Source organism: Micromonas commoda, chromosome 6 (genome assembly GCF_000090985.2).
Source record: "Micromonas commoda chromosome 6, complete sequence".
NCBI classification, from domain to species: Eukaryota; Viridiplantae; Chlorophyta; class Mamiellophyceae; order Mamiellales; family Mamiellaceae; genus Micromonas; species Micromonas commoda.
Window position 1 is genome coordinate 980903 of NC_013043.1, and position 20336 is coordinate 1001238.

At 66.2% G+C, this 20336-nt stretch overlaps 12 protein-coding genes across 12 annotated transcripts; 6 read left to right on the forward strand and 6 right to left on the reverse strand.

The window, feature by feature from the left end:
• Window positions 1–3: 3 nt before the first annotated feature.
• Window positions 4–1038, forward strand: MICPUN_108490 (mitochondrial carrier family). The gene has a single exon (XM_002502910.1). The coding sequence runs from the start codon at window positions 96–98 to the stop codon at window positions 903–905; it is 810 nt and encodes a 269-aa protein (XP_002502956.1). The 5' UTR covers window positions 4–95; the 3' UTR covers window positions 906–1038.
• MICPUN_82637 (predicted protein) lies at window positions 1026–2123 on the reverse strand (the record flags this gene model as incomplete). The annotated part of the gene is made up of 1 exon (XM_002503263.1): window positions 1026–2123. The coding sequence occupies one exon, from the start codon at window positions 2121–2123 to the stop codon at window positions 1026–1028; it is 1098 nt and encodes a 365-aa protein (XP_002503309.1).
• Window positions 2124–2677: 554 nt separating this feature from the next.
• On the reverse strand, window positions 2678–3319 carry MICPUN_59492 (predicted protein; the record flags this gene model as incomplete). The annotated part of the gene is made up of 1 exon (XM_002503264.1): window positions 2678–3319. One exon carries the CDS (start codon window positions 3317–3319, stop codon window positions 2678–2680), a length of 642 nt encoding a protein of 213 aa, XP_002503310.1.
• Window positions 3320–3419: 100 nt separating this feature from the next.
• Window positions 3420–3659, reverse strand: MICPUN_59493 (predicted protein; the record flags this gene model as incomplete). The annotated part of the gene is made up of 1 exon (XM_002503265.1): window positions 3420–3659. One exon carries the CDS (start codon window positions 3657–3659, stop codon window positions 3420–3422), a length of 240 nt encoding a protein of 79 aa, XP_002503311.1.
• A 160-nt stretch (window positions 3660–3819) lies between these two features.
• On the forward strand, window positions 3820–4752 carry MICPUN_59494 (predicted protein; the record flags this gene model as incomplete). The annotated part of the gene is made up of 1 exon (XM_002502911.1): window positions 3820–4752. One exon carries the CDS (start codon window positions 3820–3822, stop codon window positions 4750–4752), a length of 933 nt encoding a protein of 310 aa, XP_002502957.1.
• A 56-nt stretch (window positions 4753–4808) lies between these two features.
• On the reverse strand, window positions 4809–6758 carry MICPUN_59495 (predicted protein; the record flags this gene model as incomplete). Its single annotated transcript, XM_002503266.1, has 1 exon — window positions 4809–6758. The coding sequence occupies one exon, from the start codon at window positions 6756–6758 to the stop codon at window positions 4809–4811; it is 1950 nt and encodes a 649-aa protein (XP_002503312.1).
• A 207-nt stretch (window positions 6759–6965) lies between these two features.
• Window positions 6966–9740, forward strand: MICPUN_59496 (predicted protein; the record flags this gene model as incomplete). Its single annotated transcript, XM_002502912.1, has 2 exons — window positions 6966–7198; window positions 7430–9740. The coding sequence occupies 2 exons, from the start codon at window positions 6966–6968 to the stop codon at window positions 9738–9740; spliced, it is 2544 nt and encodes an 847-aa protein (XP_002502958.1).
• A 10-nt stretch (window positions 9741–9750) lies between these two features.
• Window positions 9751–11323, reverse strand: MICPUN_108491 (predicted protein). Its single transcript, XM_002503267.1, has one exon. It carries the CDS (start codon window positions 11134–11136, stop codon window positions 9850–9852), a length of 1287 nt encoding a protein of 428 aa, XP_002503313.1. The 5' UTR covers window positions 11137–11323; the 3' UTR covers window positions 9751–9849.
• A 346-nt stretch (window positions 11324–11669) lies between these two features.
• MICPUN_59498 (predicted protein) lies at window positions 11670–17165 on the forward strand (the record flags this gene model as incomplete). Its single annotated transcript, XM_002502913.1, has 1 exon — window positions 11670–17165. One exon carries the CDS (start codon window positions 11670–11672, stop codon window positions 17163–17165), a length of 5496 nt encoding a protein of 1831 aa, XP_002502959.1.
• Window positions 17166–17270: 105 nt separating this feature from the next.
• On the reverse strand, window positions 17271–17612 carry MICPUN_59499 (predicted protein; the record flags this gene model as incomplete). The annotated part of the gene is made up of 1 exon (XM_002503268.1): window positions 17271–17612. One exon carries the CDS (start codon window positions 17610–17612, stop codon window positions 17271–17273), a length of 342 nt encoding a protein of 113 aa, XP_002503314.1.
• A 264-nt stretch (window positions 17613–17876) lies between these two features.
• On the forward strand, window positions 17877–18336 carry MICPUN_59500 (predicted protein; the record flags this gene model as incomplete). The annotated part of the gene is made up of 1 exon (XM_002502914.1): window positions 17877–18336. The coding sequence occupies exon 1, from the start codon at window positions 17950–17952 to the stop codon at window positions 18334–18336; it is 387 nt and encodes a 128-aa protein (XP_002502960.1). The 5' UTR covers window positions 17877–17949.
• Window positions 18337–18732: 396 nt separating this feature from the next.
• MICPUN_59501 (predicted protein) lies at window positions 18733–20142 on the forward strand (the record flags this gene model as incomplete). Its single annotated transcript, XM_002502915.1, has 1 exon — window positions 18733–20142. One exon carries the CDS (start codon window positions 18733–18735, stop codon window positions 20140–20142), a length of 1410 nt encoding a protein of 469 aa, XP_002502961.1.
• Window positions 20143–20336: the final 194 nt, after the last annotated feature.

Sequence of the window (20336 nt, forward strand, 5' to 3'; positions counted from 1 at the left end):
AGGCGGGCGCCAAGGCGACGGTGAGGTCCGATAAGAGGAGCACAAAACCAAAGATCGCGAAGCAGAGCGCGTTCAAGGCGGGTCTCCTCGGCGGCATGTCCGCGGGCCTCACCGTGAACACCTGCCTCTTCCCGCTCAACACGCTCAAGACACGGCTGCAATCGCGCCCGGTCGGCGCGGCCATGGGCTTCGCGGATCGCTCCATCCTCCGCGGCCTCTACCGCGGCTTCCTCATCGACACCATGGGCACATTCCCCGGCACCGGGCTCTTCATGGCGACGTACGAGGTGCTCAAGGCGACCGGCGCGTTGCATCCCACGCTCTGCGCGGCGGGCGCCTCCGTCGCCGGGTCCCTCTTCACCGCGCCGTGCGACGCGATGAAGCAGCGGATGCAGGTGGACCCGAACGCGTCCATCCGCGGCGAACTGAGGGCGGCGTTCAAATCGTCGAACCCGCTCCGGCGCCTGTTCGTGGGCTATCCCCAGTTTCTCATCCGCGACTTGCCCTTCGACGCCATCCAGATGACGAGCTTCGAGGCGCTGAAGAGTTGGCACTCGAAGGCGGTGGAGCCCGGCCGACCGCGGACCCCGGCGGAGCTCGCGTGGCTCGGCGGCGCGGCCGGTGCCATAACGGGTCTCCTGACGACGCCGCTGGACGTCGCGAGGACCGCGGAGGTGTGCGCGATGCGCGCGGGGTTGAAATGCACGGGCGTCGCGTGCCTGAGGGAACTGGTGCGGCAGGGGGGCGCCAAAGTTTTGCTGCGGGGATCGCTCCCGAGGATGATCGAGATCTCGCTCGGCGGCGTGCTGTACTTCTCGGCGCTGGAGCACACGAAGAGGGTGTTGGGGTATCACGACCCGCCGGCGCATTTCGGCGACGACGACGGCAAAGTCGCCGCCGCGTGACGCGAACGAGGGTAATTTTCCATTTCTTCGCCGCCGCCGTCAACCGGGCTCTCAGTTGACGGGCGCGTTAGCTCATGTCGGGCCGTGTACTCGGTGTATTCATTAAAGATGGCTCCGTCACTAGTAAAGCTCGAACTCCGTGGTCCTCGCCTTGCCCCGCAACGAGTTGTTCTTCTTCCTCACCTTAACGTTGAGCACCAGGTGCACCCTGCGGCTGAACATCTTCTCCAGCACGGTTCTCGCACGGATGCCAATCTGCCCGATGACGCTGCCCCTCGTCCCCACCACGATCTGCTTCATGGGCACGCTGTCGACCACGAGCGTCTGCTCGATGCGGTAGCTCCCGTCGTCGAAGTTGGTCCAGCTGTCGTGCACGGGCACGATGGAGTACGGCAGCTCCTGGTGCAGCCTCCGATACACCGACTCCCTCACAACCTCAATCGCCTGGTCGACCATGCTCTTATCCGTCACCGCGCTCGGGGGCAGATCCCACGGCCGCAGAGGCGCCCGCAGCAGCAGATGCGACAGCAGCGCGTCCGTCCCTCTCCCCTTCGCGGCGCTGATCGGAAATATATCCTCGAACGGGTGCACCGCCGCGAGGGCCCGAGCGACGCGCTTGAGCGCCTCCCGGTCCTCCGCGCCCCTGAAGAGGTCCACCTTGTTCAGCGCCAACACCGCGGGCGGCATGGACAGCCCCGTCACCTCCGTGTACTTGAGCCGCTCGAGGTTGGCGCGCGCGGACGCGAGAAGGTCCACGACGCGCGGGTCCGGGCGCCTCGCCTGCCGGTTGGCGTCGACGATGAAGAGCAAGAGATCGCACTGCGCCGCCGCGGCCCACGCGCTCGACACCTTCGTCGCGTGCGTCGGGTTGCGGTAGTGCTCCGGTCCCACGACTCCGGGGAGGTCCAGCAGCACCGCCTGCGCGTCGCCGCGGGTGACGGCGCCGAGGGTCTCGACGCGGGTGGTGTTGGTCTTGGCGGAGACGGCGCAGATCTGCGCGCCGACGAGGGTGTTGACGAGCTGCGATTTCCCCGCGTTGGGAACGCCGACGACGCCGACCCTGACGCACCTCTGGTCCCGCTCCGGTACCGTCGCGTCGGGATCGAGCGCGACGGCGTGGTGGGTGAGCCGCGAGGAGTTGGCGAGGTTTTCGAGTCGCGCGCGCTCCTTCACCCACGCCTCGGACTCGACCTCCTCCCGGGCCTTCTCCCTCGCCATCTTCACCTCGTGCCGGATCCGCGCGCGGCGCAGGCGCTCGGCGCGGTGCCCGCGCGACTCGGGCTTCTCGCCCTCCGGCAGGATTCGGGGAACGCCGACGCGTCTCATCGCGGACGCGGGGGCGCCGCCCGGGCGGTACGATCGCGTCCACGGGAACCACGCGCGGCGCCACGGCGAGAAGGCGGCCCATTCCGCGCCGGCGGCGACGGTGCCCAACCTCGCCGCGGACGACACCTCCTCGAGCGAGCGAAGCGCCGGGGCGGACGCGCGCGAGAGGAGCGCGCGTGCAGCCGCGGACGCGCCTCGCGAGGAGGACATCACGCGCGCGCGATACTAACCGGACTGGCGTGAGCGCGCGCGACCTATGGAGCGTGACGCGTCGACGACGATTGACGTTTTTTCGCCGTACCAGCACTGCAGTTCGGGTGAACAAAACTCTTTCGTCGGGAACGTACGCGTCGAGGGCGGAGCCGCGACGCGGAAGACGCGCGTGAGGGCGGCTCGGTGATCGTACCAGAGAGAGGGATCGAGTTTCACGCCGCGACGTCGCCCCGCTAATCTACTTTGCCAGCCAAAGCCGCCTCCTCCGTCGCCTCCTCCTCCGTCGCCGCCGTCATCTTTCCCTCCATCCCCGCCGCGCCGCCCGTCACCCACGCGATCACCGCGCTCACGAACGTCACCCCCAGCGCGCCCCCGAACCCGAACACCACCATCTGACCCATCGCGAGCCCGATCGTCGGTCGCCCGTGCACGTCGAAGGGTCGCGTGAGCGCGTTACCCGGGCTCGACTCCGGCAAACGAAACGTATCCGGCTTGGGATCACCCAGCGCCGTGGTCTGCCCCGTGGCCTTGTTCCACCAGTACGTTCGCCCGGTGCTCGGATCCATCACTTCCGTCCACGCCGCGCCGCCGCCCGTGGGTTGCAGGGCCCCGGGATGGCCCGCGGGCGACGACGACGACGACGACGCGGGGCCCCGGCCGTTCGGACCGCTCACCCGTCGAGCCGGTCGCCTCGACGTCTTCGCGAACCACCGACGACATTCAATGGAGAGTTTGGACCCTTCCAAAACAGTGCACGAGGATCGCACGAGCTCGTCGTGATGACGGGGCGTCGCGCGCGACGGGGCGATGGGATGGGTGCGACGCGAGTGCGACGCGAGTGCGGACGCCGCGTCCCTCGCGACGCGTCTCAGCATCCTCGGAATCGGAACCCTAAGATCGAAAAGCCTTCCTCGGCGCTTCCTCGCGTCGCGTCGCGTCCTCCTCGCCTTGACTCGATCGCCGGCGCGGCCGCGTTCACTTGGGCGCGCCCGGTAATGCCTCGGTGACGAGCTTCGCCGCCTTCGCGAGCTCGGCGAGCTCGAGCTTCTCCGCCTCCTTCAGGACCGCGTCGACCGCGCGCACCTGCTTCAACTTCTTGAGCTGGTTCGCCTTGCGCGTCTTGGAAACCCTCCAGAACGCGTGGGTCTTCCAGACCAGCCCGCCGGTGGAGTTTGGACCCTTCTTCACCGCCTGTACAACCGCGCTGAAGAACATGTGCCGCCCCGCGCCGGCCGACCCGCGTCTCTCGTCTTCGCGCGCCGTCAGGAGTGGCTCGTCGTACTACAGTGCGTGTCACCACATCACGGCGTGAAAATATTTCTGTTAGCCAGTCCTCGAGACGGGCCGGGGCACGGCCACAACCACACGCGCCGATATGTCCACCGCGGCCTCGTTCTCGACGCCGGGACGGGCCGGGGTATCCGCGCGGACCCGCTCGCGCGCTCGGAGCGACCGCCGCGCCGTCCGCGCGAGCGGCGTCTCGTCGTCCGAGGGATACGAGGAGGTTCGGTACGGACTCGGCCGAGGCAGCGTCGCGTATTACCCAATCGACGCGTCTTCGTCTTCGTCTTCGTCTTCGTCTTCGTCGTCGTCGATGCCGCTGCTTCGCGCGGACACGGAACCCACCACGCGGTACATCGACGGACCACTCGACGCCGCGGCCATCTGGCTCTTCAACCTCAAGCTGGAGCAGGCGGTGAACGACGGGGCGGACGACGAGGAGCGCAGGCGCAACGCGAAGGGCCTGCCCGCGGGAGGATTCGATCGACTCGTCGCCCTCGCCGACCGCATCGCCTCGAGCGGCCGGACCCCTCCCGAGCAGCGCGCGGTGGTCCTCGCGACGCTTCTCGGCCTCATCCCGCCCTGGGTCCGGACGCAGTTCAAGCGCCTCATCGACCCGAGGTGGGCGTGGGTGGACAAGATGAACGCGCTCATCACCGTCAACGCCTTCGCGTGGCTCGTCGGGCCGTGCGAGATTGTCCCGCGCGACGACGACGGAGAGTTGGCGGCGGTCAAGCTTCGCAAGTGCAGGTACCTCGAGCAGTGCGGGTGCACGGCGTCGTGCGCCAACTTTTGCAAGCGGCCCACGGAGGGGTTCTTCCGCGAGGCTTTCGGGGTGGACGCGCACCTCGCGCCCAACCACGAGGACGGGAGCTGCGTGATGACGTTTGGGAGAAAGCCGCCCGAATTTAACGACCCGGCGTTTTCGCAGCCGTGCTACTCGTCGTGCGCCAAGGCGGCGGCGTGCGACCCGGCGACCGCGGGTTTACTCTACCCCAAGCCGTGCCACCGACTCGGCGATCCGTGACGACTGAGACTTAGCCACTAGTAGCCGGACGTGACGCGTAAGATTAAGAGTCGCCGTCAATCGAGGCTGGACGACACGGACGTGAGCTGCACGCCCCCCCCTCCTCCCCCCCCTCTCCTCCCCATCCCGCCCCCCGACACACCGCCCCCGCCGCCCCTTTCCTCATCCTCCCCGTCCACCTCCACGTACCCGGAGTCGCCCCACCGAAAGAAACGAACCTCGCCCAGGTACGGCAACTCCACGCCCCTGCGCTTTGAGGGATCCGCCACGCACCGGGCGTAACACGCTCCCGCGCAGGCGACGCACAGGATGAAGGCGAGGACGTACCCGCCAGCCTCCGCCTCGTCGTAGTCGTACGCGTTGTGCGCCCGCGCCTCGACGTCGTTCTTCTCGGCATCGGGCGTTACGGCGGAGGAGCCGTTTTTGGGAGCTGGCGGTGACTCACCTGGCGGCGGCGGGGCGGGCGCCTCGTTGACCACCGGGTCGCTTCTCCCCGCGTCGCCGCCCGCCAGCCGTGCGAGCTGGTCCCTCAGCAGCGCGTCGCAGTCCGTCGCCGCGAAACCGATCCTCCCGCCACCGACCGTCTTATCGTACTCCACGAGCACGTCGCGCACGGATATTCCCCCTATGAGCGTGCCCTGCTGCTTGTTGTCCATGACGCCGAGGCAAAACGCCCCGGGTTTTTTCCCGTGCACGAACAGGTAGTTGCTCGGCGGTAACACGAGCGACGCGCCCTCGCCGTCGAACGCGATCGTCAGCGGCGGGTAGTACTCGCCCAGGTTGGCCATCGTGACGATCGGTTCAATCTCCGTGGCGCCCTCCCTCTGAAAGCACACGTCATCCGGGTAGCTCGGATCGGGCCCGGGAACCTTGGCGAGCTTCTTCTCGGGTTTAGCGTTCGTCGTCACCGCCGCGTCCAGCGCCGCGGCGGTGGCGTGGAACACTTTCGTCGGGACGTACGTGAACGTCGTGCCGCTGTCCATGACGGTTCCGTATCCGACGGCGAGATCACTCGGGGTCGCCACCGCCACGTCCCCGATCTTCATCGCGGCGGTGCTCACCACGTAATACGCGGGGTGCGCTTCGTTGACTCGCATGTCCGTGTACACGAGCGGCGGCGTGTGCGGGGTGGCCGGTAACCTGCCGAAGGAGAGGGCGCCGCCCCCTTCGAAGGACCCGAAGCACAGCGAGAACACCCTCGGAAGGCCGTGCGTGTCCGCGAGCTGGTTGGGTATGGACGCGAACTGGTTGTTGCCCAGTCCGATGAGGCCGTCGGCTTCCTGGTCGTGGATCGTTCCGGACTCGGCGTTTGTGCACCCGAAGACGACGTCGAGGGTGCCGTTCGTGGCCGGGGCGATGTCCCCGCCGAAGTGCATCTTGTCCCGGACGAGGTCACCGCTCACGCCGCTGCCCTCCGCGTACGTTCTCGAGTAGGTGCACCTGTTGGCGGCGGCGCCCCTCCCCCCCGCGCAGATTCCCGGCCCGCCCGCGGCTTTGCACTGCTTCTCCTGGCACGTCAGCCACTTGCCGGTCGGGTCGAACCTGGTGCCGCCCGTGTGCGTCCCGCACTTGGCGCACGTGGCGCACGGCACGTAGGTGAGGGTGCTGCCGGTGTCGACGATCACCTGGAAGGTTCGCGGCGACGGATCGCCGAGCGCGATGTTCGCGTAGTAGTATCCGTGCTCCTTGACCGATCCGTGCAGCGGGAACGTGGACGCGCCGGGGGACTCGGCCGGGGACTCGAGGATGCGGCGACGGCGATGCGCGTCGTGCTCGCGGAGGTGCGCGAGCGCGGTCGGGGTGCTCGGGCTCTCGCGGCGTCGCACGGCGAACACGGCCGGGGAGCGGTCGAACGAAGATTCCGCGGTGCCGCCAATCCGAACGTCGTCGTCGTCGGAACGAGGCAGGGCGTCGTCGCCGGTTCGCGCGGCGTCGCCCGACGCTCCGCCGCGCGCCGCCGCGAGGAGGATCGCGCACAGAACGGCAAAGCGGCGCCGGGCGCCCATCGTTCCTACCCTAAATCGACGCCGTCCCCCCTCAGGGGCGCCCGAACCAATAATGAGTTCGCCGAACGAAGTCGCCTCGGGGACGACACCGGACACGGCTGCCCATGCTGCCTCGCGCTGCGCGCTCTCGGGGGAGAAAGCCGAGGTCCGAGGAAAAAATGCCCCACTTCGCCGCGACGGAAGCGACGACGCCGAGCGTCCACCGCCATGGATCTGCTTTTCGCCAAGGCCCTCGGCGACACCGCCGTCGTGCAAACCCGCGCGTGCGACGACCCGCGCAAGGGCAAGGGCGTCTTCGCGCTCGTCGACCTCCACGACGGCGAGGTCGTCATGCGCGATTCCCCGCTCGCGCTCCTGCCGTCGGCTGAGCTCTCCGAGGCTGCGATCGAGGACGCGCGCGACGTCCCGCCCGCCACGATCGACACGTGCACCACGTGCGGGTGAGTATCCCATCCAGCGCGATCGCGATCGCGACGCGGCGTCGGCTGCGCCGTCTCGAACCCTCGCGTCGCCGCGGTCGTTCCCCGGCGTCCGTCAGGTCGCGAAACGCCCGAAAAAAGCGGCGGCGGCGTCCCGAAACAGAAACCATCCGATCGACGTCGGTCGATTTGTCCCCCCGCGAACCGAACGACTGACCCGTCTCCCGGTCCCGTCCCTCTTCTCATCCGCAGCGCGTTCACCGGCACGCTCACGACGCAGCTCAAGACCCTGCTCAACGCGCGCGCGCAGTCCCGCTCCGCCGCCGCGCCCAAGCCCAAGCCCAAGTCCGGCAAGAGGAAGGGGTCCGGGACCGACGCCGAAAAAGACTCGCTCCCCCCGCCCCCGGTGAAGGGCCTCGACGCGCTCGCGCTTCCCGAGTCGGAGTGGCAGCCCACCCGCCTCCGCGAGCGCATGTTCGTCAAGAAGAACGGCGCCTTCTGCTGCTCGACGTGCGCGACGCACCCCGTCGCGACGATGCGCGAGAGAGCCGAAGGGAAATGGAAAACCTTCGTCGACTCCGTCGGCGGAGTCCCTCGAGCCGACCGCCGGTGCCTCCTCCTCGGCGCCAAGATCCTCGCCGTCGCGCTCGCCGGCGACCCCGACGCACAAGCGGGCGTGGCGCACCTCTGTTCAAGACCCGTATGGGACCTCGCGCCGTCAAACGCGGAGGACGCGGAGGAGTACGCCGCGAACGTCCGGAGCGCAGTCGAGGCGTCGTGGCCAAAGCTCAAAGCCGCGTTGACCGCCGCGTTCGGCGCGGACGTTACCAAAAACGGCCAAAACAACGGTGGTGTTCCCTGCACGCTCGAGACGTACGCGTCGCTGTGCGGAGCCACGCAGATGAACGCGCTCGCCGTGAAGGTGCCGCACCCGCTGATGAAGTACGTCGTCTCCACCGTCGCCGCGGAGGGGGCGCTGACGGAGCACGTCCAGTGGCTTGCTCGCGAGAAGGCGGATCGGGTGGCCAAAAAGGCGTTGGAGGAGGAGAAGGTGCTGGACGGCGCGATGGACATCGACGATATCGACCTGGACTCCGACTCGGACGACGATGAGACGAGGGAGGCGGCCAAGGACGAGCGGTACTCCTTCCGGTGGGGATACGGCGACGACGAGGGCTTCGATTTCGACACCACCGTCTTTCCCGCGTTTAAGGGTGCCGCGATCTTCCCGCTCGCGTCGTCGCTCAATCACAGCTGCGATCCCAACTGCGAGGTGGCCTACGTCGACGACAGCCGCGTGCACATCCTCGCAAAGCGGACGATCGGGCGCGACGAGGAGTGCACCATAGCGTACGTCGACCCCGACCTCGACGGCGAGGAGCGACGCGAGGAGCTAAGAGAGACGTACGGCTTCGACTGCGAGTGCGACGTGTGCATCGCGGGCGGGTTCGTGCCTCACCTCAAGCGGCGCAAGGTGTTGCCCCCGAAGCAGTCCGGCGGTGGGTTGATCTGGGGTAAGCTGGACGCGGAGCTCAAGGCGCAGTCGGCGGCGGAAAAGAAGGCGGAGGAGAAGGCGGCGAAGAAGGGCGCTCGCGACCCGAAGCCCGCGCCGGCGAAGAAAACCGCCGCGGTGACGAAAAATACCCCGGCCAAGAAGGCCACCCCGGCGAAGAAAACCGACGCGGTGACGAAGAAGACCCCGGCCAAGAAGGCCACCCCGAAGGCGACCGCCAAGGGCGGCAAGGCGAATCCGGTGGCGGTGTCCGAGGACGACAAGTACGACGACCTTCCCGCAGACTTTGAGGACGAGGAGATCCCCGAGGAGGAGGCGTTTGCACCATCCGACGATAAAAAATACGCCAAGATTTTTGGGGGGTTGGACCTTCCAGATGACTTTGATGACGAGGAGATTGACGAGGACGCCGCGTTCACCGCGGAGGACAAGAAGAAGTATGGCAAAATCTTCTCACCGGCGACGAAGAAAACGGAGACTAAGAAAGCCGCGCCTCCCAAGGCGAAGGCTGAGGCCAAGAAGACCCCGGCGAAGAAGGCCACCCCGAAGGCGACCGCCAGGGGGGGCAAGGCCGCGAAGGCGAATCCGGTGGCGGTGTCCGAGGACGACAAGTACGACGACCTTCCCGCAGACTTTGAGGACGAGGAGATCCCCGAGGAGGAGGCGTTTGCACCATCCGACGATAAAAAATACGCCAAGATTTTTGGGGGGTTGGACCTTCCAGATGACTTTGATGACGAGGAGATTGACGAGGACGCCGCGTTCACCGCGGAGGACAAGAAGAAGTATGGCAAAATCTTCTCACCGGCGACGAAGAAAACGGAGACTAAGAAAGCCGCGCCTCCCAAGGCGAAGGCTGAGGCCAAGAAGACCCCGGCCAAGAAGGCCACGCCGGCGAAGAAAACCGCCGCAGAGACAAAGAAGACCCCGGCGAAGAAGGCTGCGACGCCGCCTGCGAAGACCCCGAAGACCCCGGCGGCGAGGTCGGGAGCAAAGCGCAAGGCGCCGGAGCCCGTCTCGACGAGGCGGTCGACGAGGTCTGGCAAGTGATGGTTCGTTTAGTTGGAGAGCGCGTCTCTTTTCTTATCAAAATTTGAGAATTTTTCTATATCCTGTGGCCCACCACAGCCCATAACCCGCGAGCGCTGACCCGCGCTACTTACACGATCGCGCCCTGGGTGTTGCTGAGCACGGCGTGCGTGAGAGCGTACGTCTTACCGGTGATCGCCTTAGTTTTCTCGACCACAAGCTCGTGAATGGACGGCGCCTCGCTGCCCATCACCACGGTCCCAGCCTCGCTGTCAATCTTGGCGTTGAGCTTGGTGGAGCGGATGAGGTTCACGATCCATCGCTCCGCGCTGTCGCGGTCCATGTTCAGCTTGCTCGCCAGCTGGTTGATGTCTATGCACTGGTGGATGCGGCAGTACGTCTCGAAAATGAACAACCGCGCGTTCTCGTTGAACTCCTCCCGGCAGCCCACCAGGAAGAAATCATTCGCGAGAACCTCGTCGCACTGCGCGAGCTTCTGCTGCGCAGCCTCAAAGTCGTAGTCGACGAAGAGGCACACCAAGAACTCCGTGATGGGATCGGAGTACTGCTCGTTTTGGAGGATGCGGACGAGGTCCTTGAGCATGGATCGGCGGCGCTTGTTGGTGATGACAGCCGCGGCGAGGTAGCGGAGGAGGTGCGGCGCCTCCGCCTGGATGGACTGCATGTACCGCTCCTGGAAGAAGAGGTCGATGATGCTGTTCCTGCCGTTCTCGTGGTTGAAGAAGACGAACAAGGACCAGTGAATGAGCCACGCGCGCGCGTGCACCTGCGCCAACGGCGAGGGATATTGGCGGTTCTCCACCGCGTCCTTGAGCCTGTTCATGTCCTCCACCGCGGCATTCCAGTCTTGCTGGAGGATATCCGAGGCAAACTTACCCCAGAGTGCGCTGCCGCCCTTCTCGCCGTTGGTGCAGAGGCTGCGGTAGTGGTACAGGAACTCCGCCGCGGCGGCGTAGTTGCCGCACTCGAACTGGAACTTGGCGTAGTGGAAGAGCGCATCGATGTCCTCCTCGCCGATGCCGTGGTTCTCCTTGAGGAAGTTGATGTTGTACGCCTTGTCGCTTCGGAGCTGCTTGACGAGCGTTGGGTCGCTGAGGAAGGTGACCACCTTCTCGGCTTTGGCCTGAAGCTCCGTCAGGTTCGCGATCACCTCCTCCCTGCGCTTGGTCATCTCCGGCGGCACGTCCTTCGCGTTGTGCAGACTCTTGTAGATGTCCGCGGCGAAATCGAGCATGTTCGTCTTCTGCAGCAGCGCGATCTTAGCCTCGAGGATCTCGGCCTCGGGGTACACCTTCTTCGCCTGGAGGAACTCGAGCAGCGGAAACACCAGGTGGCGATCCAGGAACTTGCCGAGCTCCGACGTCAGATCGTGCTTGGAGGCGTCGGAGGCAGCCATGGCGGTCCGATCGTTCGGCGCTCCGAGTTTCTCTCAAATCTCGCCCTCGCGAGCTGAAAAACCCTCAAACGATGCGAATCGCGTGAAGGTTGGTGGGACGGTCTGCGACGGAGCGCGCGACCCTACGACCTCTCCCGAACGAAGGAGAAGGACGGCGTGTGCGTTTCCTCGGGGCGACACGAGCGCACCCTCGGCGGTGAAAGAGGGCGTCGCGGCGGGGTCGGCCTTGGTTTTATAGGCGAGGGGCTCAGCCGCCTTTTCGAGCGGCATCCCGTGACTGAATCCCATACGCATGATTACAACCGACCACAACATACAATGACTCCAGGAAATAAACCTCGACTTGGTCGGACACGCGGTCAAACTCGGGGAAAGACGTTGAGGGGAAATCTTCACAGTCCAAATCCGGCGACGCGAAGGGCGGGGGGTTCGGTTCGGGTGCCTGGGGTCTCCGGGGCCTGATCGCGGTCGCCCTCGCGCGTTGAGAGGACGTGTAGGAGGGTCAGAGAGACCTCGCGTCGTTAATTAGCGAGATGGGGCGCGGAGCGGCGGTCTCCGAGGACCCCCTCCCGGGTCACAGCGGGCGAATCTCCACCATGTACGAGACGATAGAGCCCCAGGTCATGACCCAGCGGTACGAGCGCGCGCATGTGTGGGGGATCGACTGCGTGGAGCGGCTCACGTGGCGCGGTTGGGAACCCGGCGGCAGCTACGTGCGCACGGTGACCCTCAAGAACGTCGGCAAGAAGGCGCTCAAGGTGAAGTACCGCCTGCCCACGACCAAGTACTTCGAGATGGAATTCCCGGAGACGATGAAGATCCAACCGGGCCTATCCGCCACTGTGGACGTCACCTTCAGGCCCATACGCTTCGAGCAGTACGACGACTTCATCGAGTTTAAGGTTGCGGGATGCGGCTCGTTTCAGGTGAAGGTCTCCGCCGTTCTGCCCTTCATCTCGCTGAAGATGCCGCCAACCGTGGATTTCGGCTACGGCGCGGTGAACGAGCTCATGACCAAGGACTTCAGCTTCGTCAACGACGGCGACGTCGCCGTGGCGTACAAGTGGGCCGTGGACTCCCCCTTCGTCTTCTCCCCGCTCCAGGGCGAGCTGCAGCCCGGGCAGTCAGCGCACGTCCACGCCGAGTTTACCCCCGTCGACGCAACCGTCAACGTCGTCAACGCGGTTTGCGTGTTGAGCGACGTATCGGGCCACTCCCTGCCCGAGCAGTCGTACGCGTGTTCCGTGACCGCGGTGGGTAAGTACCCGTACGTGAGGTTCAGCGAACCCGAGGTGGATTTCGGCGAGGTGCTCGTGGGAAGGAGCGTGGAGCAGACGGTGAAGCTGATGAATCAGTCGCTGGTCGGCACCAGCTACGAGGTGGCTCGCGGCGCGGACGACCACGACCACGTGTTCAGGTGCACCGGCAAGGGCGGGTACCTGAAGCAAAAGTCGCACGAGGAGTTCAAGCTCGCGTTCACGCCGTCGATGCCCGGGACTTTCAGCTCGGAATCGTTCAAGGTGTACACGCCGGGTGGAAACGTGGCGAGCGTCAAGCTCACCGGCACCGCGGTGGGTCCGCGGGTGTCGCTTTCGCAGACGACGTTCCAGTTTGGGAGCGTGATATCGGGCAAGTCCGCGCGGCGGGTGCTCGACATCGAGAACCACAGCGACCTCCCGGTGCACTGGCAGATCGACAGCGAGTGCCTCGGAACCTTTCAGCTCAGCAAGGATCGCGGGATACTGGAGCCAAAGTTTCAGGGCATCCCGGGGAAGGCGCAGGTTGTCGTCACGTTCGCGCCGATCGAACCCGCCAACTATCACAAACGCATCATCGTCGCGTTGAGGGACCACAGGCCGCTCGCGTTCGACGTCGTGGGAACGGGTTACGACGATAAGCGCAGGCCGGCGCCGATGCGCGTGTCGCACGTTGAAGAGTACAGAGCCTTGTGCGCGACCGGTCTGGTCACGCCGGGCCAGCCCCCGAGCCGGAGCGAGCGCTCGTTGTTCCCCAACGAGATCGACGCGGTCAAGGCTTCCGCGATGACCGCGCAGGAGACCTTCATGGCTATGTTCGAGCCTGATCCGCTGGTTGCGGTGTCCCTGGACAAATCGCAGATTGACTTTGGGCCGACCAATCGGTTCAAGACTCCGCAGTCGCGAACGGTCACCGTGACGAACGACTGCAAGCAGAAACTCACCGTGTTCTGGGGCGGACAGGAGCCCTCGGAGCCGAACGACACCAGCTTGGACGCGGAGGCGAAGCGCGCGGCTGCCGCGGAGCGTAACCCGTTTTTCGTCTTCCCGGAGCAGTGCGACCTGCGGCCGGGGCAGTCTGCGGAGTTTCGAATAACCTTCCGACCGACCAAGGACAAGCAGCACTACGCCAGACAGCTCGAGTGCTTCGCGTACGTCAAGGCGATGCGATCGTTCAGGCAGGTGACCGAGACGAACTTCACCCCGCCGTGGACCAGCACGGTCTGGGCGTTTGGTCACACGCACGGCCACCAGGGGGCGCAGCTGGGTTTCCAGCCCAAGTGCTCGTTCAGCGCGCGCGGGTCCCGGCTGTATTTTCCTCCCACCGTCAAGGGCGATTTCGCGTTCCAGACGATCGCGCTCAGGAACGACGGCGACACCACCGTGGGCTTCGAATTTCCCGCCAAGAGCGGACCGCCGGGTTTGGAGATTGACGAGGAGACCGGGCACTCGTCGCCGTTTTCGTGCCACCCGTCCAAGGGGTCCGTCCCGCCCAAGTCGTTCACGCTCGTGACGTTCCGGTTCGACGCCACGGACACCGAGCCGCACAGGGAGCAGATGCACTGCGTCCTGAACGGCCTGCCCGAGCGGGCGCTCACGTTGGACGTGAGGGCGCGGGGGCACACGCCGCGGGTCACCGTCGGCGACTCCAACTCCTTCGTCTTTACCCCAACCTGCGTGGGCGCCTCGGCGACGCGCGAGATTGAGATGCGCAACGCGAGCCGCATCAACGTGCTGTACGAGTGGGCGATACCGGAGAGGCTCGCGAACGTCCTGGACGTGTCACCGCACGCGGGGTTGATTCGCGGCGACCAGACGATCAAGTCGACGTGGACCTTTCGCCCGAACAAATCCCGAAAGTTTGGCTTTACGATTCCGCTCGTGCTGCGCGTGCCCGACTCGGAAGTGTCCGACCCGGGAGCGACCGGCCGGCGAGAGGCTTTCGCGGGGGCGTCCACGGTGGAGGAACGCGTCGACGTCTGCATCCACGCCGAGGGAACCTCCGGGAGCGTCGCCGTGCGCCCGGAGAATATCGATTTCGGCCAATCCGTGGTTGAGCAACCCGTGGAGCGGACTCTGGAGCTCCTCAACCGCTCCGGCGGCATCGTGCGGTACCGTCTGGAGACGGTCTTCGACGAGGGGTGCACGGAATTCGACGCGGACGTCAAGTTTGACGAATCCGTCGGCCAGATTCCCGCCAAGTCCTCGAAGCAGGTGCGAATCACCTACGTGGGCAGGTGTCGCGGCGACGTCGGCTTTCGAATCGTGTGCCGCGTGGTGGACCCCTCGCGACCATCGCGTGCACGGACGACGGACGAAGAGTCCGAAGAGGACGCCCCGCCGAGTGCCCACGCGATCGCCACCGCGGACTACCCGACGCTCTGCGTCACGGACGCCGCGTGCCCGGGCGTCGCCAAGCCGGTGCTGTGGAAGCGCCTCTCGATCAACTCTCTCAACGCCGAGCTCGCGAAGCCGCCCACCGCCACGGAGGCGCGGCTGCAGGCGAACGGCGGATACGACGGGTCCCTCGCGTCCGCCAGGTCCCTGCAGGGCCTCACGTCGGTGGCCTTAGGCCTCGGCGTCGGCTTGGAGGGCGGCGAGCCCACCGCGGTGTACCTGGAGATTTGCAACACGGGCGCGCTCGCGGCGGAGTGGCGATTGATGACGAGGGACGAGAGCGAGGTGGATATGGAAAACTGGGTGGAGATTGGCGAGCCCGACGACGAGGTCACCGCGCATCAGCGCTTCGTCGTCGAGAACGGCATCGTGGAGATCACGCCGAGGCTCGGCACGCTCCAGCCCGGCGAGCGGCAACCGCTCAGGGTGCTCTACAAGCACTCGCACGCGGGCCAGCACTGGCTCACCGCGCTGCTGCACGTCAAGGACGGCCGCGACGTGAGGCTGGAGCTGGGCGGGCGGACGATCGGGTCCAAGCTTCGGTGCCTGGACATATCCCCGGCGAACCCGAGCATGGCGTCGCACACGTTCGCGCCGGTCCGCATCGGCGACGTCGAGCCCCCGAAGCAGGCCATCGAGCTCCGGAACCCCACCGGAGAGACGGTGGAGTGGAGCGTGGACCTCGACCCGTGTCGAGCGCTGCGAGACGCCAACTGGGGATTCGACATCCTAACCTGCCACAACCCCACCGGTACCATACCCCCGCACGGAACCGCGCTGCTCAACTGGACGTTCCAGCCGTGCGAGGAGCGAACGTACGAGTGCGCGGTTCCCCTCGAGATTGTCAAGCGGTTTCCGTGGGAGACGGCGGAGACTTGTGTTTTAACGCTCCGCGGAGCCGGGACGCTCCCGACGGACCGCGGCGGCAAACCCGTCGACGAAACGCTCGCGGGCGACTGCGACCGGGGCTGCTGGATCGGCTACCGAACCGTCCCGAGCCTGCCGCCCGCGCAGGAGGTGGCACTGTCCTCGGGCTCGTGCGTGTTTGGCGCCGTGCCGACGCTATCCGTCGTTCGAAGGATCGTGACGCTTCGCTCGACGACGGACGATCGCGAGTACGAGTTCGAGTGGGACCTCGGGGCGTTCGGACAAGATGCGGGGGGTCTCGAGCCCGGCAGCTCCATCGCGATCGAGCCCGTGAAGGGGACGGTGGAACGCGGCGAGGAGGTGTTTGTGAAGATCACCTACCGCGCGGGACCGAAGCCGCAGGTGTTCGACGGGGAGATTCGGTGCGTGCTGACGCCGCCGGCGCGGACCAAGGAGGAGATCGAGGAGGAGGAGAGGTACCTGGAGCAGAAGGCGAACGAGCCCGAGTACATCGCCATCGACGGCCCGCCGGAGCCGTCCATGCCGACGAGGAAGGAGCTCGCGGGTGAGTCGGAGGTTTGGGGCGCCATCGCGTCGAAGGACGCCACCCTTCGCAAGAGCGTGGTGCACAACCACACCACCTCCTCGGCGGCTAAGTTTCCCCACCTGGAGAAGCTCCACGACGCCGCGCACGAGCGGACGCTGCCCAAACCCCGCCCGCCACCCGCACCCATCACGCTGCACCTCACGTTGGAGGGCAGGTCCGTCCCGCAGGTTGCGTTTCGCGAGGAGCGGGGAGCCGACGCCTTCGACAGGTTCTTCGTCCCGGATTGGCGCCCCGACGTTAACCTCGATTTCGTCCCGGCGAACCTCGACGCGGAAGACATGGAGACGATCTTCCAAGACATGCTGCACGAGATGCTCTCGGACCCGGCGGTGCGAAGGGGGATGGAGGACCTCGCGGACGAGGTCGTGCCCATGTACCTCGCGCAGAGGGGCGGCGGGGCGCCGCGGGATTTCCTCCCAATCGTTCCCGAGGGCGACGACGTCGGCGGGGACTTTGCGGGGTACGACGACGGCGTCAGGGTGGTGGATCCCGAACCAGAGGGTGCCGTGGGGGGTGCCGTGGGGGGTGCCGCGGGATCCACGCGCGGGTCCGCCCCCCCCTCCCGCGGGTCTCCCTCGAAAGCCCCGTCCTCGCTCGGCGACGCCGGGGACGTCGCCGCCGACGCCGCGCACAGCTGTGCAACCCCGGACGCGCCCGCGGGTGACGACGACGAGTACGCCTTCCTCGACCCCCTCGAGGTGGCCAAGGCGCAGGCCAACCCCGAGTTCAGAACCCTCGCGGAGTGGGCGATGGAGGCGACGCTGTTCAACCTCGTCAAGGAGCTCCGGGCGGAGGCGTATTCGACTGGGCGGTGGCGCGCGGCGGACCCGGACGACGTGGGCGTGGGCGTCGTGGGTGGGGTGGGAACGGGCGCGGGGTGGGCGTCGGACGTGGACGATTGAACGCGGTGATTGCGACTCGTCGCGTCGTGTTGGTAGACTAAGGTACTTTATCGCACGAAAACTCTCCTCGTGAGACGTTAAAGACGTGTTCGTCGCCGTTAACTTTTATCGTCGACGTCTTTTCTGCGCGGCTGCTTCCTCGGACTCGGGCGCGGGGGGTTCGTGCGTGGTCGCCTGCGCTCGCGGAACGTCAGATCGCGTGACGCGCGGGGAATCGCACGCGCGCACCGTGGCGAAAGGGTCGAGATGGTCCGCCTCCGCCGTGGGGGTAGACGGGCTCTTCTCCTTCAGCAGACACCGCGCCTTGGCCACCGCGGGGCTCGACACCTGCACGGGCTTGCCGCTGCCGGTGGTGAGCGCGGCGATGCCGGGCATGATGCCCGTGCCGGGAGGGGGAACGAACCCCGCGGGGTCCTTCGCGGGAGATTTTGGCGGCTGGAGTGGCATGCTCGCGCGCGGCTCGGGTGTGCGAGGGCCTCGGTCGAGGTCGCCTCACTTTCTCGCGCGGCGGCTTCAAAAAGCCGGAGGGGTTGCCGAGTGAGAGTCAAAAAAATTTTCCAGTCAAACGACGAGGCGCGCTCGCAGACGACGCAGCGCGACTGCGGTGCACGCGACGCGTGTCTCGAAGCTCCCGGGCCCGCATCGCGCGACTTCGTGGGTCCGCGACCGGTGACGCGAAGCGCCGTCGGGTGCATCGCGCGCGACGCCGGGCGCAAGACCGCGTCGTCAACTTTGATAGACTAAGAAACGGACACATCACACCAGGGGGACCGTCGGGACAAACATGGAAGGGGCCGCGGTGACGTTCGACGAGAACTACCGCGTGAGAGTTCTCGCGCAGGACAAGTACGATAAAACCCTCGCGTTGGCGGACAGCGCCACGGAGTTCTGCGAGAAGGTGGCGCAGCTCAACGGCATCGTCAAGGAGGTGGTCGAGTCCGTAGATCGGCAGGCTGCGAGGACGGAGAGGGAGAAGCTCCGGGCGGTGGGAAAGCGGAACCAGGTGGCGGCGGACGCGGAACAGAGGCGGCGGAAGAAGGCGGAGCTCGCGTCGTTGAGGCTGGAGAAGCAGGCGGAGCTGGACAGGCTGCAGGCTGAGTACGACTCCCTGCTCCGGGTGAGGCAGGAACAGGAGCTTCTCATCGCGAAGCTCTCGGACAGCAGCTCTTAGTTTTCCTTTCGAATTTGAAACAAAATAGCTTTCGAGTCGGTCGCGTTTATCGGTGAAATCGACCGACGCTTGAAAGGAAAAAAACCCGACGCGACGGGTTCCTTTTTCGGGAGGCGAGGGAACTTTCAGATGAACTTTACGATCCCCGTCACCCTTTCCACCGTCAGTCGGGCGGCTCACGCCGGGCTGGGGTGGAGTCAAACTCGAGTCTCGGTTCGATCGTCGCGCGGGGAATAGCCCGACGCGATACAGAGCCCCGCGGTCGCACGAGGCGCCGGAACCCGAGGGGCGCCGCGAGGGGCGGCGCACATAACGTTATAGCGCTTTTTTTGCCTCGTGGCCAAGGGTCGGATCGGAATCCAAGGGTCGCGTCGGCGGGTAGAACACGCGGGAACGATGGCGACGCTCGGGACTGACAAGCAGTGGTGGCCCACGCGCGAACCTCCCACGCGTCAGCCCGATGAGGTCGACATGGACACGACCAGGCGGGAGACGCGCCGGAACGTCAACCTGCGGCTGCCGTTTCACGACGCGCAGTGCGCGGTGGTGTGCCAGGAGGGATGCTACCCCGACAAGAAAGCGCACGTCAACCAGGACACGTTCATCCTGGAGACCGGGTTCGCGGGAGAACGCGAGCACGTGCTCATCGGGGTGTTCGACGGGCACGGCGGCGCGGGGGAACACGCCGCGCAGATCGCCGCCGCCACCTTCCCGCGCGAGCTCGAAAAGCACCGACGCGATCCAGAGCTCGAGTCGCACGGCGATCGGTCCGCGCCAGTGCCCCTCGACGCGCGCGCCACCGCGTACGCCCGCGCGTTCGTCGACACCGACCTCGTCGTCCAGAAGAACCTCGGCGACGCGTGCAAGAGCAGCGGCACCACCGCCGTCGTGGCGCACATCGTGTGCGACATGCTCCACATGGGCAACGTGGGCGACTCGAGAGCCATCCTGGGCACCGCTCGCACCGGGGAGGACGGCAACGCGGGCGCCTGGGACATCGTCGAGGTGACGCACGACCAGACGTGTTTCAGACGGGACGAGCGCGAGCGCATGCGGAAGGAGGCGAGAGAGCCCGTGCTCTTCGCGACGCTGGGCATGATCCTCGGCGAGACGCCGCTGAGCGAGGACTTCGGCGACGAGTCCATCGAGGCGGCGGATGATCCGCCGCGGGTCTTTCGCAACGGCGCCTCGTACCCGGGTTGCGCCTTCACGCGGAGTTTAGGGGACACCGTGGGTAAACGCCTGGGTGTCTCGTCGGATCCCGAGCTCCTCACGTACCAGCTGGACAAGAACTCGCGGTGTCTGGTGATTGCTTCCGACGGCGTGTTCGAGTTTATGACCAACGAGGAGGTGATGGCGGCGGCGAAGCGGCACTGGGGGAACGCCCTGGCGGCGTGCGAGGAGATCGTCGCGACGGCGTACGACTACTGGGCGACGGAGGACTCGCGAAGCGACGACGTCACCTGCGCGGTGGTCTTTCTCACCCCCCGGAGCGGCGCCGCGGATGGAGCGGACCCGGACGATCTCGGCTTGCCGAAGATCAGCGAGGCAAAGGACAACTGGCGGAAACTCCGCGACGTCCTGCGCGCGGGCGCCATCAAGAACCGCCCGGCCATCAGGTTCGCGAACGCGGTGCTCGCGAAGATGGCGATCGACGTGCGGCACAGGCGCGGGTCGCTCGCGATGGAGGAGCTCTTCCCGGGGTTCGACTTTGAGTCGGTGGGTTTGGCGAAGCGGATGAGCTCGCTCAAGGGCGGGCTTTCGCATCCGGACGACTACGTCGAGCCGACGGGAGAGGACAACTGACCGACGGGAAGGCGGACACGCGACGAGAGACGGAGATAGGCGGAGAGAGAGACACACACACGGAGAGAGAGAGAGGGGGTAGACACTATGAGAGACGAGACTCGGGAACTTTCGTATCCCGCCCGCGCAGTAGACGGATCGCGCCTATCCGTGTGAATAAAACCTACGTGCACCACACAACCGAATCAAACGAC

What these genes read in the sequence shown, in the direction of transcription:
- MICPUN_108490 (XM_002502910.1), top strand. Translation starts at nt 96, where the DNA reads ATGTCCGCGGGCCTCACCGTGAACACCTGCCTCTTCCCGCTCAACACG.
- MICPUN_108491 (XM_002503267.1), bottom strand. Translation starts at nt 11,136, where the DNA reads ATGGCTGCCTCCGACGCCTCCAAGCACGATCTGACGTCGGAGCTCGGC.